This window comes from Babylonia areolata, chromosome 29 (genome assembly GCF_041734735.1).
Source record: "Babylonia areolata isolate BAREFJ2019XMU chromosome 29, ASM4173473v1, whole genome shotgun sequence".
In the NCBI taxonomy this organism is placed as follows: Eukaryota; Metazoa; Mollusca; class Gastropoda; order Neogastropoda; family Buccinidae; genus Babylonia; species Babylonia areolata.
In genome coordinates, this window is record NC_134904.1 from 15,216,575 (window position 1) to 15,234,074 (window position 17,500).

At 43.7% G+C, this 17,500-nt stretch overlaps 2 protein-coding genes across 6 annotated transcripts in view; one reads left to right on the top strand and one right to left on the bottom strand.

Moving 5' to 3' along the window:
* Window positions 1-5,799, top strand: part of LOC143274736 (ras-related protein Rab-34-like) — a 17,413-nt gene extending 11,614 nt beyond the window's left edge. For both annotated transcript variants that reach the window (XM_076578646.1, XM_076578645.1), the window contains exons 8-10: window positions 1-25; window positions 1,877-1,999; window positions 4,491-5,799. The exon at window positions 1-25 is cut by the window's left edge and continues 66 nt beyond it. In XM_076578646.1, the coding sequence (XP_076434761.1) occupies window positions 1-25; window positions 1,877-1,999; window positions 4,491-4,552 (210 nt within the window). In that variant the 3' untranslated portion in view covers window positions 4,553-5,799. The remainder of the gene's footprint in view (window positions 26-1,876; window positions 2,000-4,490) is intronic.
* Window positions 5,800-13,795: 7,996 nt separating this feature from the next.
* The window catches only part of LOC143274674 (septin-2-like), a 57,663-nt gene continuing 53,958 nt past the window's right edge, over window positions 13,796-17,500 (bottom strand). For all 4 annotated transcript variants that reach the window (XM_076578548.1, XM_076578550.1, XM_076578552.1 and 1 more), the window contains 3 exons: window positions 17,247-17,354; window positions 15,547-15,625; window positions 13,796-15,112 (listed from right to left, as the gene is read on the bottom strand). In XM_076578548.1, the coding sequence (XP_076434663.1) occupies window positions 15,038-15,112; window positions 15,547-15,625; window positions 17,247-17,354 (262 nt within the window). In that variant the 3' untranslated portion in view covers window positions 13,796-15,037. The remainder of the gene's footprint in view (window positions 15,113-15,546; window positions 15,626-17,246; window positions 17,355-17,500) is intronic.

Genomic DNA, 17,500 nt, shown 5'->3' on the forward strand with positions numbered 1-17,500 from the left:
TTTTGGCCCACATCTTCCAAGACAGGTAGGACTGATCAGCCACACAAAAATTCACAGGTGTGATTTATTTTTTATTGATAATGATTGTCAGTCATGTCTGACTTGAGCTCACTCCGGACGATTAGTTCTATCCCTTGCTTTTCCCTACAGACGACCCATTTGTTAGGGTTAGGAAAAAAAATCACAAAAAATACAAAACATAAAGTAACTGAATGAAACTCACTGTATTGACCCACTGACCCCTCTCCTCACGTCGTGTGAACGCCCACCTCCCTCCCTCTTCACTGCTGTCAGAAGCTGAGTCACTTTCACTACCTTCTTGCTGGTTGCTTTCTTCACTGCAGATACTTTGTTCAACGTCTTCATCATCCTCGTCGATGTCGAAACCTTCAGTTTGAAGCATTTCAATAACTTCAGCAGTGGTAAAAGCCACTGTCGTGATCTAGTTTGCTCCAAAAATTTCCACTTGTATTGCCTGCGACGCCATTTTTGATACGTATGCAGATTAGCTTGTTGCGTTGGGTCCTGAACTCGCTGGCTCACTGTGGAGTGTGTTGTTACGGAATCTTTGCAATGCCCGGTGTAGCTGCAATTGTTATGCTACCCCATGAGGAAAACGTGGAAAAAATTTTAATCGCCAAAACCGCTATAGCGTTCTGTCATCCGGAACGCTGCCTTACATCAGGAACGCTATAGCATTCCGTCATCCTGAACGCTACCTTACGTCAGGAACGCTATAGTATTCAGTCATCCTGAACGCTACCTTACGTCAGGAACGCTATAGTATTCAGTCATCCTGAACGCTACCTTACGTCAGGAACGCTATAGCGTTCTGTCATCCGGAACGCTGCCTTACATCAGGAACGCTATAGCATTCCATCATCTGGAGTGAGTTAACCATCACAACAGCAGAGGCGGCAACTGCTGCCCTGACTATCTGGGCTAGAATTTGGTTATAGTGGACAGTATATTGCCCAAGTTACAACCTACTCTCTCGGCCAAGGTCTTAGGACAGTCGGTGTTGTGGATGGTCCCCAAAGGTCAGCTAGTCCCCACGGCTTCAGCACTAAGAGCCAGTGCAGCGTTGCCTCCTAGTTCCAGAGTCATAATCCTTCACAAAAGACAAAGCTATGAATTGCCATTAGAGTGGAGAAACCATTGATCATACCACTCCCACTTTGCTGTTGATGTATAGTCGAGAGAAGAATCCAAGCTGTCGAGATGAGATGCTTTCGTAGACTACTTGGCATCTCCTACAGAGACCACATCACTAACACGGAAGTGAAGAACAGAATCAAGCAAAGTATTGGACCCTACGAAGACCTTCTGTCCATAGTGAAAAAACGCAAACTTAGGTGGTATGGACACATCTCCCGATCATCTGGTCTTGCCAAAACGTTCCTGCAAGGCACCATACAAGGAGGCAGAAGGAGAGGACGGCAGAAGAAGAGATGGGAAGACAACATCCGGGGGTGGACAGGCTTGACGCTCGGTGACGCCCTGAGGAAATCAGAAAACCGTGAAGAGTGGAGAGGGGTGGTGGCCAGGTCAGCAGCGGTGCCCCAACGGTCTGAACCCAGACTACGGGAGAGGTGAAGGTGAAGGTGAAGGTATAGTCTTTGTTATTCACTAGCTGTGAGATCTTACATGGTGAAAAAGGAAGTGATAGAATATAGATAGTTTTGTTATTCTCTTACTGTGATACTTTACATAATGAAAATAGAACACATGAATAGTCTTATTATTCACTTGCTGTGGGACTTAAAATGGTAAAAACAGAACACATGAATAGTTTGGATATCATTATTGCTTGACCTTTGTGGGCTTTGAAGGGTCATTGTATGACATGTGTGATGTCTTGTGTGACGTTTTGCAGGGGAAAATGTCCAGGCATTTTTTGCCCGTGTGGTGGGACTCATCTTTGACGATCACCTGCAGAAAGAACTAGAGGCATCCACCGCCCCTGCCAGACAGATTGGCAAGGGAACACATGCCATAAGTATGTCCTGTGTGAAAGTGTGAAGGCTGGACAGAGAGTGTGTGAGGGCATGTGTGTGTGGAGTGTGGCCTAGAGGTAATGCGTTCACCTAGGAAGCGAGAGAATCTGAACGCACTGGTTCGAGTCATGGCACAGTTGCCGATATTTTCTTCCCCTCCACTAGACCTTGAGTGGTGGTCTGAATGCTAGTCATTTGGATGGGACGATAAACCGAGGTCCCGTGTGCAGCATGTACTTAGTGCACTTAAAGGAACCCACGGCAACAAGAGGGTTGTCCCTGGCAAAGGTTAGTAGAAAAATCCACTTTGATAGGAAAAACAAATAATAAAAACAACTGCAGGCTGGAAAAAATACAAAAAAGAAGGGTGTAGCGACGCGCTCTCCCTGGGGAGAGCAGCCTGAATTTCACACAGAGAAATCTGTTGTGACAAAAATGATAATAAAATTGAAAGTATATGTATGAGAGAGATGAAATGGGTGTGTGCAGTGCAAGAATGTGTGTATAGGCGTATGTGATTTAGAGAGAGAGTGCATGTCTTAATCACAGAGAGAGAAAGAGAAAGAGACTGTGTGTATGAAAGAGAGAGGACAAGGACGAGTGATTTAGTTGATCTGGGCTGCATGCCAGTATGAAAGGGATCAGTATCAGTATCAGCAGCTCAAGGAGGCGTCACTGCGTTCGGTCAAATCCATATACGCTACACCATATCTGCCAAGCAGATCCCTGACCAGTAGCGTAACCCAACACGCTTAGTCAGGCCTTGAGGAAAAAAATAAGAAGAAAAAAAAAGAAGAATTTATAAGGTGGAAAATCTTGATGAAGTTAACTCTAAGCGCGTGCGTGCACACACACACACACACACACACACACACAAAGACAACAATGATGATAAATAAACAAATAAATGTAAAACATGCAGACACACATTCACACACACACACACACACACACACACACACACATGCATAACAGATATGCAACAAACATACAGTTTCACAGATATGAAAGCACAATCAAATACACATAAATGTACATGAGCCCCAGCACACACACACACACACACACACACAGGTCGACACAGATCGAGGAACAGAGGGACCAGGAAGACGTATGAATTGTATGACTGTTTCAGTTTCTTAAGGATGCTTTACTGCATTCCAACAAATCCATATACATCACACTGCATCTGTTAGGCAGATGCCTGACCAGCAGCATAAGCCAATGCGCTTCGTCAGGCCTTGACTGAACGCATGTATAATAATGTAGTGATCAGCAGCATAACCCAACTTGCTAGTCGGAACCATCTGACAAGACTTTGTCACAGCTAGTGTTAAGCTTATCATCATAAATGGTTTGCAAAGCTTTTGCAACATATTCGGTGACAATGTCTCGAAGAGTTTTAGCAACAAGCAGCCATTTCGTGCTGACTGGGCTGGGTTGTGATGGTCATCCGCCATCATTAAATCTTCGTCCGAGTTTCCTGAGAGGGTTACTACAAATAACATCCTAGCATGGCCATCCAGTGTGTGACTGGGTGCTACCCTTCATGAATATTTAGATATATCAAGCTTTCCTGTTGGTACCTGTTGGGGCACAGAACCTTTGGAATGGAGAGAGAGAGAGAGAGGAAGAGTGTGATAGGACTACTGTGTATGGTAGCTGGATTACAATGTTGTATGGCCCCTTCCATCACCCTAACCTGTGTTGTCTGCCCCTGACCGGTGTTGTCTGCCCCTGACCGGTGTTGTCTGCCCCTGACCGGTGTTGTCTGCCCCTGACTCGTGTTGTCTGCCCCTGACTGTGTGTTGTCTGCCCCTGACCAGTGTTGTCTGCCCCTAACTGGTGTTGTCTGCCCCTGCCCCTGACCAGTGTTGTCTGCCCCTGACCGGTGTTGTCTGCCCCTAACTGGTGTTGTCTGCCCCTGCCCAGTGTTGTCTGCCCCTGACCGGTGTTGTCTGCCCCTAACTGGTGTTGTCTGCCCCTGTCCCTGACCAGTGTTGTCTGCCCCTGACTCATGTTGTCTGCCCCTGACCCGTGTTGTCTGCCCCTGACCCGTGTTGTCTGCCCCTGACTGTGTGTTGTCTGCCCCTGACCCGTGTTGTCTGCCCCTGACTGTGTGTTGTCTGCCCCTAACTGGTGTTGTCTGCCCCTGACTGTGTGTTGTCTGGCCCTGACCCGTGTTGTCTGCCCCTGACCCGTGTTGTCTGCCCCTGACCAGTGTTGTCTGCCCCTGACTGTGTGTTGTCTGCCCCTGACCCTTGTTGTCTTCCCCTGATCCGTGTTGTCTGCCCCTGACCAGAGTTGTCTGCCCCTGACCTGTCTGCCCCTGACCGGTGTTGTCTGCCCCTGACCGGTGTTGTCTGCCCCTGACTGGTGTTGTCTGCCCCTGACCTGTCTGCCCCTGACCTTTGTTGTCTGCCCCTGACCAGTGTTGTCTGCCCCTGACTGGTGTTGTCCGCCCCTGACCTTTGTGTGTGTGGTGTGTGGCAGAGGTTCAGAGGGTCAACTCGCGGTTCTTGGACACGAAGAAGAAGGCGCAGTGCTGCAAATGACCAGACAGTGTGCAGACACCATGCTGCCAAGTTAACAGACAACCACGTGGACACCATGTTACAGACGAACAGACACGCCATATGGACACCATGTTACAGATGAACAGACACGCCATGTGGACACCATGTTACAGACGAACAGACACACCATGTGGACACCATGTTACATATGAACAGGCTCACCATGTGGACACCATGTTACAGATGTCACAGGTGAACAGAAACATTGTTGTGGACATTATTGTACAGGTGAACAGACACATGTTAGGAGACATGGGTGTTCTTTTATTCATGGCTGTAACTTTCACTGGGTGGTGACTCCTGATGTGTATGTGTGACCATCGGAAGTTGCGGCTTGTGATCTATGAATTGCTGCGTTGGTGTGTTTGCGACTTCCAGAATTGACGCTGTACGGATAGGTGATTTCAAATTCTGGTTTGATTTCTAGTGTTATCTGTTGATGTGGCATGCGACTCCATGCGTCAGTGTGGGGCTGCGTGATGTCTGTGTTTGGCTCTGCGTGTCAGTGTTTGGCTCTGTGTGTCAGTGTGTGGCTTCATGTGCCAGTGTATGTGTGTGTGTGTGGCTGCATGACGTGTGAGAGTGTGGAGAGAGTGAGGGCACTGGCATCAGTCTAGTCAGCTGAACAGACAGACCACGTCACTCCTGAGGGAGGGAGCAGTCAGGCGGCATGGTGTCCCATTGGTCCCACTGTCACTGGCTTTCCTGCTCCTTTATACAGGGCTCACAAAAAGGGACGTGGTGTCCCATTGGTCCCACTGTCACTGGCTTTCCTGCTCCTTTATACAGGGCTCACAAAAAGGGACATGGTGTCCCATTGGTCCCACTGTCACTGGCTTTCTTGCTCCTTTATACAGGGCTCACAAAAAGTTAAGAACCACTTGGGAACTTGCACAGTTTTCATGTTGGGGGTGTTGTGGATGGATGCTGAATTTTGGCAAACATTGGTGTTTACTGCCAATGTTATGAGCACCACTCATAAACAGACTTGCTTTCTTGCATTTTTAGATATTTTGTTGTACATCCACAGATATCATTTATAAACCACTGAATAACTGTAAAATTTTGGCTGAAATATTGATTTTTCAAGGCTGTTCAAGTTGCACATGTTCCTGAAACAGCAGTTTGTTTGTTCAGTGATAAGCCAGTGGTAGATCTTAGACAACCTGCATGACGCTAACTCTCTCTCAGCTTCTCTGCTAAAAAAAAAAAGAAAAAAAAGTAAATCATTTTATAAAAACATAACCTGCTTTGAAGTGTTCCTAAACTTTGAAGTCTGCAGTTTGATTTGTCTACGGGGTCACTGTTTCACTTTTCTTGCTCTTGTTTTTTCTTTGCTTGTCCCCTACATGAAAAACATAGTGACAAGTACAGGATTTACTTGTCTGTTGAATTGTCAGCCTGTACCAAACTATGCAAACCCACATGTCTTGACATATCAAGCTGAAATTTGCCACACTGACCAAATGCACTGACATCTCAGGTTTTTTTTTAGAATTTCTATTTCTGTTGTATTTATTACTAAAGAATTGAAGATTTTTCGCGCTGTGTTTGTCCACAGCTGTGGGAAAGCAGCCAGTGGGTGTGTACCCGCCTGGGGGTGCTGGGAGTCTTTCAGTATAAACAGCATCCCCGCCTTTTGGAAATTCTGTGTTGGAAATTTCCTCTCTTCTATCGCTCTCTTTGTTTCTGTCCTTTTTCTGCCTTCCCAGTCCATTCCCCTTTCTTTTTTCAAGCAAGCCTTGACACTTTTTTCCCCCATTTCCGCAGTCTATGATGTACTATCTGTGCTGTTTTGCTCTGGCGAATAGGTAGTCTTCTCCTTCAGCGTTCTCAGGCCATGTTCAGACGGTCAGTTCAGAGTAAATTACAAAGTCCGCAGTCCGCTGGAGCTCTGTCGCCGTTCCCCACAACTTGTCCTGGAGCGCTGCGGGACTGGGCCAGATTTGTGTAGAGGGCAGTCTCGCAGGACACAGGCTGGAGTTTGAGGAGCGGTGTCACACGGACACTGGTCTGTGTGGTAAATGTTCAGTTCGTAGAGATGAGAGAGGGGCTGGCAGTGGCCTGTGTGCAGTCTGAGGATGATGACTTGCTGAGCTCAACCCAGTTGATGGATGCTGTCCTTCTCTGATTCCAGATGTAGCCGTTCTTGCCAGCTGTTCCTGAAGTGGGTTAGGTAGTGAAATTGTAAACACTGGGATGGGCACTATTACTTGCCTATTATTATTTATATTATGGCCTTTTTTAATGTATTTTTTGTTTGGATTTGAAGTATTGTTTGTTGTAATCTGGGGATGATAAATAAAGCGGAATGGCTGGCGTCCTCAGCATGGCCTAATCTAATTTGCCATAAGGAGCTAAATGGTAAGGATAATGTGACATGAACTCCGTTTATCTTACAGGTGTTTTTTTTTTATGTGTGTGTATGTGATAGTTTTGTGTTGATGCAGTTGAGCATTTGTATGGTTTGACAGTCCTGATATGGCCCTGTGTGGTCAGCTGGACTATAAGCAACAATCAACAATTAACAGTGGGTGTGCAGTTATCAAGGGGAAGTCACTGAGTTGAAATGTTAGCGATGCAGGTGGCAATTTCGAATCAGAACAGGGTTATTTGTTCGTTGTTTTGTTGTTGTTTTTGATGTTAATGTTGTTGTTGTTGCTTTATCGGGTTGTTGACATTGATTCAAACATTTCTATTTTCTATTATGGTTTTTGCATTTTGATATGTCGACACTGATTCTAGTGTTCCTGTTTTTATTGTGATTTGCATTCTGATTTTTCATTATTGATTCCAGAGTTTTTGTTATGGTATACGTTCTAATTTGTCACATAGATTCGTGATTCTATTTTTTATTATGGTTTGCATTCAGATTTATTGACATGTATCCCAGTGTTTCTATTTATGGTACAGATTTTGTCTGTGTTGATACCAGTGTTCCTGGTTTTTTGCATTCTGATTTGTCAGCATGAATTCCAGTGTTTCTATTTTTTTTAAGCATAATTTGCATTCAGATATGCTGATGCAGATTCCCCCATGGGATGCTGGGAGTCTTTCAGTATGAATAGCATCCCCGCCTTTTGGAAATTCTGAGCTAGAAATTCCCATGAATAGCATCCCTGCCTTCTGGAAATTCTGAGCTAGAAATTCCTATGAATAGCATCCCTGCCTTCTGGAAATTCTGAGCTAGAAATTCCTATGAATAGCATCCCCGCCTTCTGGAAATTCTGACCTAGAAATTCCTATCAATAGCATCCCTGCCTTCTGGAAATTCTGACCTAGAAATTCCTATGAATAGCATCCCCGCCTTCTGGAAATTCTGAGCTAGAAATTCCTTTGAATAGCATCCCCGCCTTCTGGAAATTCTGACCTAGAAATTCCTATGAATAGCATCCCTGCCTTCTGGAAATTCTGAGCTAGAAATTCCCATGAATAGCATCCCTACCTTCTGGAAATTCCGAGCTAGAAATTCCTATGAATAGCATCCCCGCCTTCTGGAAATTCTGACCTAGAAATTCCTATGAATAGCATCCCTGCCTTCTGGAAATTCTGAGCTAGAAATTCCTATGAATAGCATCCCCGCCTTCTGGAAATTCTGAGCTAGAAATTCCTATGAATAGCATCCCCGCCTTCTGGAAATTCTGACCTAGAAATTCCTATCAATAGCATCCCTGCCTTCTGGAAATTCTGAGCTAGAAATTCCTATGAATAGCATCCCCGCCTTCTGGAAATTCTGAGCTAGAAATTCCTATGAATAGCATCCCTGCCTTCTGGAAATTCTGAGCTAGAAATTCCTATGAATAGCATCCCCGCCTTCTGGAAATTCTGAGCTAGAAATTCCTATGAATAGCATCCCCGCCTTCTGGAAATTCTGAGCTAGAAATTCCTATGAATAGCATCCCCGCCTTCTGGAAATTCTGAGCTAGAAATTCCTATGAATAGCATCCCCGCCTTTTGGAAATTCTGAGCTAGAAATTCCTATTTTCTTTTGCTTTCTGTGCTCCGGTCTTTTTTCTTCCCTTACTATCGTCTGCTCTTTCTGCCTTCCCAGTCATTCCCACTTTTTTCAGCAACCCTTGACACTTTTTTCTCATGTACTATCTGTGCTGTTTTGCGCAGCACTAACTGTGTATGCTGCAGTGTTATTTGCCTATATGGCTTTTTAATGTATTCTTGTGTGTGGCTTTGAAGTATTTCTTATTTATCTTTGTGATCTGGGGATGCTTAATTAGGTGGAAGGGCTGACATCCTCAGCACAGCGTAGTCTTATTTGCTTTAAGGATCTTAATGGTTAAGATAATATTGTCATGAAGATTTGAAAAAAATAAAAATTAAAGTGTGACAGATTTTTGTTTTTAATGCACTTAATTGTTTATTTAGTTGGATAGTTCTGATACGGCCCTGTGTGCCCATTTGGGCAATAAGCAAAATATCAAATGTCAACAAAGATTCCAGTCATTGTATTTTATGGTGTAGTTTGCATTCTGATTTGACAACATTGATTCCAGCATTTCTATTTTTAGTAGGATTTGCATTTTGATTCGTTTACGTTGACTACAACGTTTCTTTTTATTATTATTATTATGATTATGATTTACATTCTGATGTTTGGACATGCATCCCAGTGTTCCTTTTTTTAATTTTTTATTATGGCTTGCATTCCAGTTTGTCAACATTGGTTCCAATGTTTGTTATTATTATGATATGCCTTCTGATTTGTGAATACTAATTCAAGTGTTATTAAAATTTGCGTTTTGAATGATGAATTATGTGGAGATAGAGGAAAAGGCTTTTGTAGAGAGTTTATTTTTTCACTAACTTTCCCCAATTCAGTTGTCATTTGGACAGGCGTTACTGTATTTCGACAAACACGTACACGTTACACCACATCTGACAGACAGATGGCTGACGAGCAGCATAATCCAACACATCTACTCAGGCTTTGAATGCATGCATATATTTTGAATACTAATCCGGGTGGATTTCTTCAAAAGAAGTCTGCCAGAGGACAACACTGATGTTGCCATGGGTTCATTTTAAGTGCACCAAGTGTGTGCGGCACACGTAACTTTGGTTTATCGTCTCAGCAATTCACAGAGAATGGTCAGTACTGAAAGCTTGTAACCTGTGGGTGTTCATCCATTTTGTGTGTTTCACTAACTTTCAGTTTCAGTTTCTCACTGCATTCAGATAAATCCATATAAGCTACACCACATCCGACAGGCAGATGCCTCACCAGCAGCATAACCCAAAGCACTAAGTCAGTGCATGCATACATTTTTGTGTGGATATTTCAACAGAACTTTGTCGTCATGGGTTCTCTTTCAGCGAGCCAAGTGCATGTTGCACACAGGACCCTGGTTTATCATCTCATCTGAATGACAAGATGCTCAGTTTGATTTTCCAGTCAAACTTGGGATAAAGGATGAGACCAAGGTTCTTCTTCTTCTTCTGCGTTCACTTGTATGCACACGAGTGGGCTTTTACGTGTATGACCATTTTTACCCCGCCATGTAGGCAGCCATACTCCGTTTTCGGGGGTGTGCATGCTGGGTATGTTCTTGTTTCCATTACCCACCAACGCTGACATGGGTTACATGATCTTTGTGCGTATTTGATCTTCTGCTTGCATATACACACGAAGGGGGTTCAGGCACTAGCAGGTCTGCACATATGTTGACCTGGGAGATCGTAAAAATCTCCACCCTTTACCCACCAGGCGCCGTCACCGTGATTCGAACCCGGGACCCTCAGATTGACAGTCCAATGCTTTAACCACTCAGCTATTGCACTCGTCGAGACCAAGGTTCAAACCAAGACCTTCATGGGCACTGTAATGGCAGATAAGTGTTTTATCCATTCTGCCACCTTCCCCCAAACATGGAGCATGGCTTCCGGTGACAGGCCGCTCTTCAAATACATGTGAAGGTTGCAGTCTACAAAAGCAGATGACAGAAAATGCCTTGTTTTCACAGCACAGTTTGGACCAGGTGTGTATATAGTATCAGTTGTTAGACACACACACACACGCTCACACACATTTCTCTGAAGTGTGTATATGTGTGTGTATGACCAACCTGACTCATCACCCACAACTCTCAGAGCCAGACACTGAAACCCTACAAGATAATTTAAAGCAGTTTAATGAACCAAAAAAAAAAAAAAGTGTAAAGAAAATAATATGCTGCAACAGATAATTCATAAAACGAAAAAACATAAAAAAGATGAACGATGAGGAGGAGGGTGTAATGATGAAAATAAGGATGTCCTGTGTAACCAAAAAAACCCCAACTCACTGAGGGCTTTCTCAAGCCACACAACCAGGCAACAAACCAACCAAACACACACACACATAAAAAACACACAAACTCATGTTGACTGGACATACATGGTGGTTGGAGATGGGTGTGGCAAGTCTGTTTATTTTGTGATGGACTACATGTTGATCCAACTGGACTACATGTTGATCCAACAATACAACCTGTTGGTAAACACTTGGCTTCTTTCTTCTACAACACCACCCCATACCTCCCAACTCAGTTTGTGGATATGACGAATGAGGGCTGGGGGTGGAGAGAGGTGGGGAGTATGAGTTGTTCATGTGAATTATAACTTTTTTCTTTCATGTCAAGCGCCCTGAGCTGTTAGGAAGGGAGCTGTGCAAATGTGCATTATTATTATTATTATTATTATCATTATTATTATTGTTAAGTTCAAGTTCAAATTTTGTTTGTCTCAATTCTATGCAGTTGGTGACATTCAGTTACTGATAACACATAATGTATGCTCAAAGTCACTGATTTCAACATTCCCAAAAGATTCTGTGAGCCATGATAAACACTGCACACTTTCCAATAATGCCAGTAAAACTGTCACTAATAATCTACAATAATTACATCACTAATCATCTACTATAATAACCGTAAAAAATGGTGAAAGTGGCAAAATTTGCCTGTCAGCAAGAGTTTTGTACCTTGCATGAGAGTACCATGACTGGAAGCACACCGCATGCACTGATCCTGCTGGGAGAAAAACGATCAATCATGTGTACATCTCTATCAAATCCAAAGACTCGATCCATTGTTAAAACTGATAGAGGCGTTTGATTGGCTGAGAGCGGGCGGGCCCGTCTTTTCACTGTTAGCCGCGCGAAAGTTTGGCCAAGCAGAGCAAACCAATAGGCCTAGTTTGCATCAGTTTGACATGGTAAGTATATGTAACACCAAACATGGAGTATAATACAAACTCCTCCTGTTGTTAACAAGAAATCACTATCTGATGTCTATAAATTTTTCACATTTCTTATTGGAAATAATCTTGGTTCAGTGTGAAAAATCATTTTAAGAAATAGAAAATATGTCGAGGGACGTCGAATGTACACAGTGTACATTCATGGTCACATACACGAGTGCACAGTCACTTGCGCGTGTGTGTTTGTGCACGTGTGTGTGTGTGCACATGTGTGTGTGTGTGTGTGTGTGTGTGGTGTGTGTTTACTGTGCTAAGGGATTGCTGATTCAAACACTTGAGGTCATTTTGAAGAAGTGTGGACTGGTACACACAGCTCTAATCAGTAATACACAGTATTACATGCGACGGAATCAAATCTATACAATGAAAAAAAAAAAGCAACATGAATACCTCTCTACTGAACCAAACAGTGAAAAATATCACACGCACCACAGAAAACCACAACTAGACCAACACACACAGCAGGCCGGCCTGAAAAACGTCTCCTGAGCGCAGGACAGAAACCGCGAACAGGAACTGTACAACAATGTATCAGTTATACAACATTCTAAGGACTTTAAAAATCGAGTGACAAAACCAGTCACACATGCACTATAAACATCAGAACACCTGAAGAGGAAAAACAAAAACAAAAACGCAACATTATGAGATATAAATGACAGCTAGGTCGCTTATTGTGCTCCTGATGTGGTTTGCCAACTAAATTCATACCTTGTTGCAAACACACACACCGTGGTTTAGATCTGGCTAAACACAGACAGCAGTTCTTCAGTCAGGTTTCTCATCATGCCATCTGAAAACTGTGCTGTCTTCAATGCTACACCACCACCAAGTTCTGTAAGGACCGACTTTCTGTCATCTTTCTTATATTCAAAAGTTAGGCTCCACCCATCTAACACCCCACCATCCCCCTTTCCCCCACCCGACCACCCCTCCACACACACACACACATTCACACACACACACACACACTTACACACAAACAGCAGCAGTCCTACCCCCACCCCCCACCCCTACGCTCACCATCACCTCTACGGTAACCCCAGACTGAGGAATACACAAATGAAATCCCCAACAGCAATGAGCACCCTGTGAAAACTTACTGACTCCGATCCTGGGCTACAGGTCAACATATAAAAAAAACTAATTGGTAGAACAAAACAGCCAAGAGAAAGGTCTAACACGAGGGAAGCTTTAACAGAAAGGAACAACCAAACCTTACCAAGTCATCTGCTCAGTCGGATTTTCATTATTGTGGCTGTTGTATAATGAATAGCTGGACCATACCTTTACACCTCTGTCATATACCTACAATGGAATGCAGCATGGTTTATTGTTGTGGCTGTTGTATGATCATAAATGAAATGACACTTTCCACACATCACTGTTTTAATCAACTGTTTTGGAATGGTGTGGTTTGTTATTGTGGCTGTTGTTCAATGATCAGTGAAACCATACTTTTCACCATAGCAACACCACTCTCATGCTCTCATTGATATAGTGTGACAATAAATTATCTCTGTTCACAAAGGTTAATGTGTACACTATTTTGACAGAGTGTGAGAGAGTGTGACAGCGTCTCTATTCACCAAGGTCTACATGTACGTTATTCTATTTGTGACAGCGTCTCTATTCACAAAGGTCTACATGTACGTTATTCTATTTGTGACAGCGTCTCTATTCACAAAGGTCTACATGTACGTTATTCTATTTGTGACAGCGTCTCTATTCACCAAGGTCTACATGTACGTTATTCTATTCACTTTTATTGAGATAATATGTGACAGTATCTCCGTTCACAAGGGTTACTATATACGTTATTCTATTGACTTTGTTGTTGTTGTTGTTGTCCCTTGCTATTCACTTTTATTGAGATATGTGACAGTGTCTCTGTTCACAAGGGTTTCTATATACGTTATTCTATTGACGTTGTTGTTGCTGTTGTTGTTGCTGTTGTTGTTGTTGTTGTTGTTGTTGTTGTTGTTGTTGTTGTTGTTGTTGTCCCTTGCTATTCACTTTTATTGAGATATGTGACAGTGTCTCTGTTCACAAAGGCTGATGCATGCGTCAGTCTATGATGTGCATCACTGTGTATCACTGGCCTCTGGAATGAAGACACTGCTTGCTGGCAAGCAGCGCTGTGCTACCGCTGATTGGCACATGATGGCTTCAGGAAGCTGTGTGTGTCACCAGGAAACACATGTAACGTACACACTGCACTGCAAGCACTACCATGATGCATGGAGGTGCAGGCCTCCACGCCTGCTGATTCCTTGACGAAGCTTCACTTTCAGTTTCTAATCAAGGCGTTGCTGCGTTGCAGACGAATCCATATTCGCTACACCTCATCTTCTAGGCGGGTGCCTGACCAGCAGCATTACCCAATGGGCTTGGTCAGGCTTTGGGTGTACCTATCAGAGAGGATTTCTTCCACAGAATTTTGCCAGCGGACAATACTTGCCATGGGTTCTTTTTCAGTGCGCCAAGTGCGTGTTGTGGGGCACTGGTTTATTGTCTCATCCGAACGACTAGATGCTCAGTTTATTTTCCAGTCAAACTAGGGAGAAAGGGTGAGGCCAGGATTCTAACCCACACCCTCACGGACGCTGTTGGCAGACACACATCCTAACCATGCTGCCACCTCCCTCACAAAGAGTCTCCATCAAGGAAAAGGACAAAACTAGCAGGGAAAAGAGAGAGAGGAGTTGAACATTTCTTAGAGAGGAGTTGAACATTTCTTAGAGAGGAGCTGAACATTTCTTGGAGAGGAGTTGAACATTTCTTAGAGAGGAGCTGAACATTTCTTAACATTTCTTAGAGAGGAGCTGAACATTTCTTAGAGAGGAGCTGAACATTTCTTAGAGAGGAGTTGAACATTTCTTAGAGAGGAGCTGAACATTTCTTAACATTTCTTAGAGAGGAGCTGAAGATTTCTTAGTGAGGAGCTGAACATTTCCTTTGTTCATCTAACATCCTGAACTGTTAGAAATTTCACTGCCACTTCACGTAGAGGGGAAGATGATGACGACGACGATGACAATGACATCATGGGCGATGAACACAAGCTGTGTGCTGGGCTGGGCGACTGGGTCAGGGGTCAAGGTGACTGAAGAACAGCAGTGAAAGGTGAAAGGTTGATGGTGGACAGGGTCAGGGTAGGTCAGAGGTCAAGGTGAGGAGATGGGAGGGGAGGGGGTGGGTGGGGGCGGAGGATCAGACGGTGCTGTTTGTCTGCCCTTTTCCCAACTGTTCCTGCATCTGTGCCAGCATCTGCTGCATCCGTCGGATCTGTCACAGGATGGATACATAATCAGACAAGTACTGGGTACATGTGTCACAGCCATGTGTACTTAGCAATGTACTGGGTACATGTGTCACAGCCATGTGTACTTAGACATGTACTGGGTACATATATCACAGCCATGGGTACTTAGATGTGAACTGGCACATATGTATGCATGCATGCACACACACACACACACACACACACAACAAAGACACACACTCACACACACACAAACAACACACACACACACACAAACAATAAACACACACTCATACACACACACACACACACACATGCACGCAACCCCCTCCACACACACACACACTCTCATAAACACACACACATACACACACACATGCACGCACCCCCCCCCCTCCACACACACACACACACACACAAGACCACACAGGCATAACAAAGGCATGTATATTGTCACCTCTGCGTCCTTCTGCTCCAGCAGTCTATCCGTGTCCACCACATCATCATAGCTGGGCTTGGAGTCTCTCTTCAGCTTGCTGCACACACACACACACACACACACACACACATGGACACACACACACAGACAGACACACGCACGGATGCACATGCGCACACACACACACACACACACACACACACACACACACACACAGAGGAATGCAAACATGGACACACACACACACGGAAACACACGGATGCATGCTCTTACACACACACACACAAACACATACACTCCCGTAGTCACCCAGTTTTATCCAATTCTTAAATAATTAACCAGTCTTACGCCATAGCCGTTCCCTAAATGATTAATCAGCCCATATGTGTGTGTTGTGTTTTTTCTTCAGTTTAACGACTGTTCACTGTAAGTGATATCAGACAAGAGTAAGGAAAAAATCGAGGGAAGGAAAAGAAATTACTCTGTGTGTGTGTGTGTGTGTGTGTGTGTGTGTGTGTGTGTGTGTGTGTGTGTGTGTGTGTGTGTGTGTGCTTGTGCGTGTGTGTGAGTGTGTGCGCGCGTGTGCGTGTGTTACATAATGAAAATAATTGGTTAAAGAAACAACATAACAATATAATACCTTTGTAATGAAAATATTAGACAACTATAACAGTTAACACACTGGACTATTTAACAAGGATTTGGAAAAATTCGTGCATTAGCAATGGACTGCTGAATCTTGTCAACACTGAAGATGATTTCAGCTCTGGGATGTGGGACTTTAATAAATGGCAAGTTAGTACCGGTATATGATCAGCTACCCATATTAATAATGTGAGCACCACAGATGCAAGAAACTTCACCGACATACTTTGTCTTACCAATTTATCTTCCATCTGCAGATCAAAGAAATAAATCTGCCACAAATAGAAATCATTATGGTAATGTTTTCCTATGAAACCATACATTTTCTTTATATCTTTATGTAACTTTAAGTGATTTGTTTTGTCTTCAAACTCGAAGTTTGACCATTGAACTTTTTCTACCATAGTGAAACATTCCTGTAGTGAAAGCGGATTATCTAAATCTAATACCTTTGTGGAATTTATAGCTCCTTTTAAAACCAAAATGTCATTTTATTATTACAGTAAAAACCACAGTGAGCAGTAATCCGGTAAAAGGTTATGTGAGAGCATCTTAGTAAAGAATATGTGAATCAAATGGTTGATTACATTAATGAGTTCAAACCGGACTGTTTCTTTTACAAATTTAATAGCGTGAAAGGATATCATAAAATTTAATTTTCGTTGATGTGTGTGTGTGTGTGTGTGTGTGTGTGTGTGTGATTTCTAAAGTGTGTTTGTTGCTTTTAAATACTGTTGAACAGCTTGGTGTCAATCAGATAATTGCGTCATGGTTTCATACACACACACACTCACACACACACACACACACATACACACACACACGCGCGCGTGCACACACACACCCATACCCCTCCATCCCAAACCCCCACATGCACACACACACAGACACAGACACAGACACACACACCCAAACACACACGCGTGCACACACCCACCCATACCCCTCCACCCCCACCCCCACATGCACACACACACACACACACATACCCCTCCACCCCCACACCCCCACATGCACACAAACTCATACGTACACACACACACACACACACACACACACACACACACACACACCTTCGTTCTCTGTGCTGAGAGGCCATCATGGACTGTTGGATGTAAGAAGCACGGAAATTTTCATAGTGCACGTCGGCCGTCACATCTTTGAGATCCTGCATGTGGGTGCTGCAACAACGTCCATACACCACAGCGTCACTGGCAGGCTCTCAAGGAGGCGTCACTACATTCAGGCAATTCCATATACGCCACACAACATCCACTAGGTATTTTGTATTTGTATTTGTATTTGTATTCCTTTTTATCACAACAGA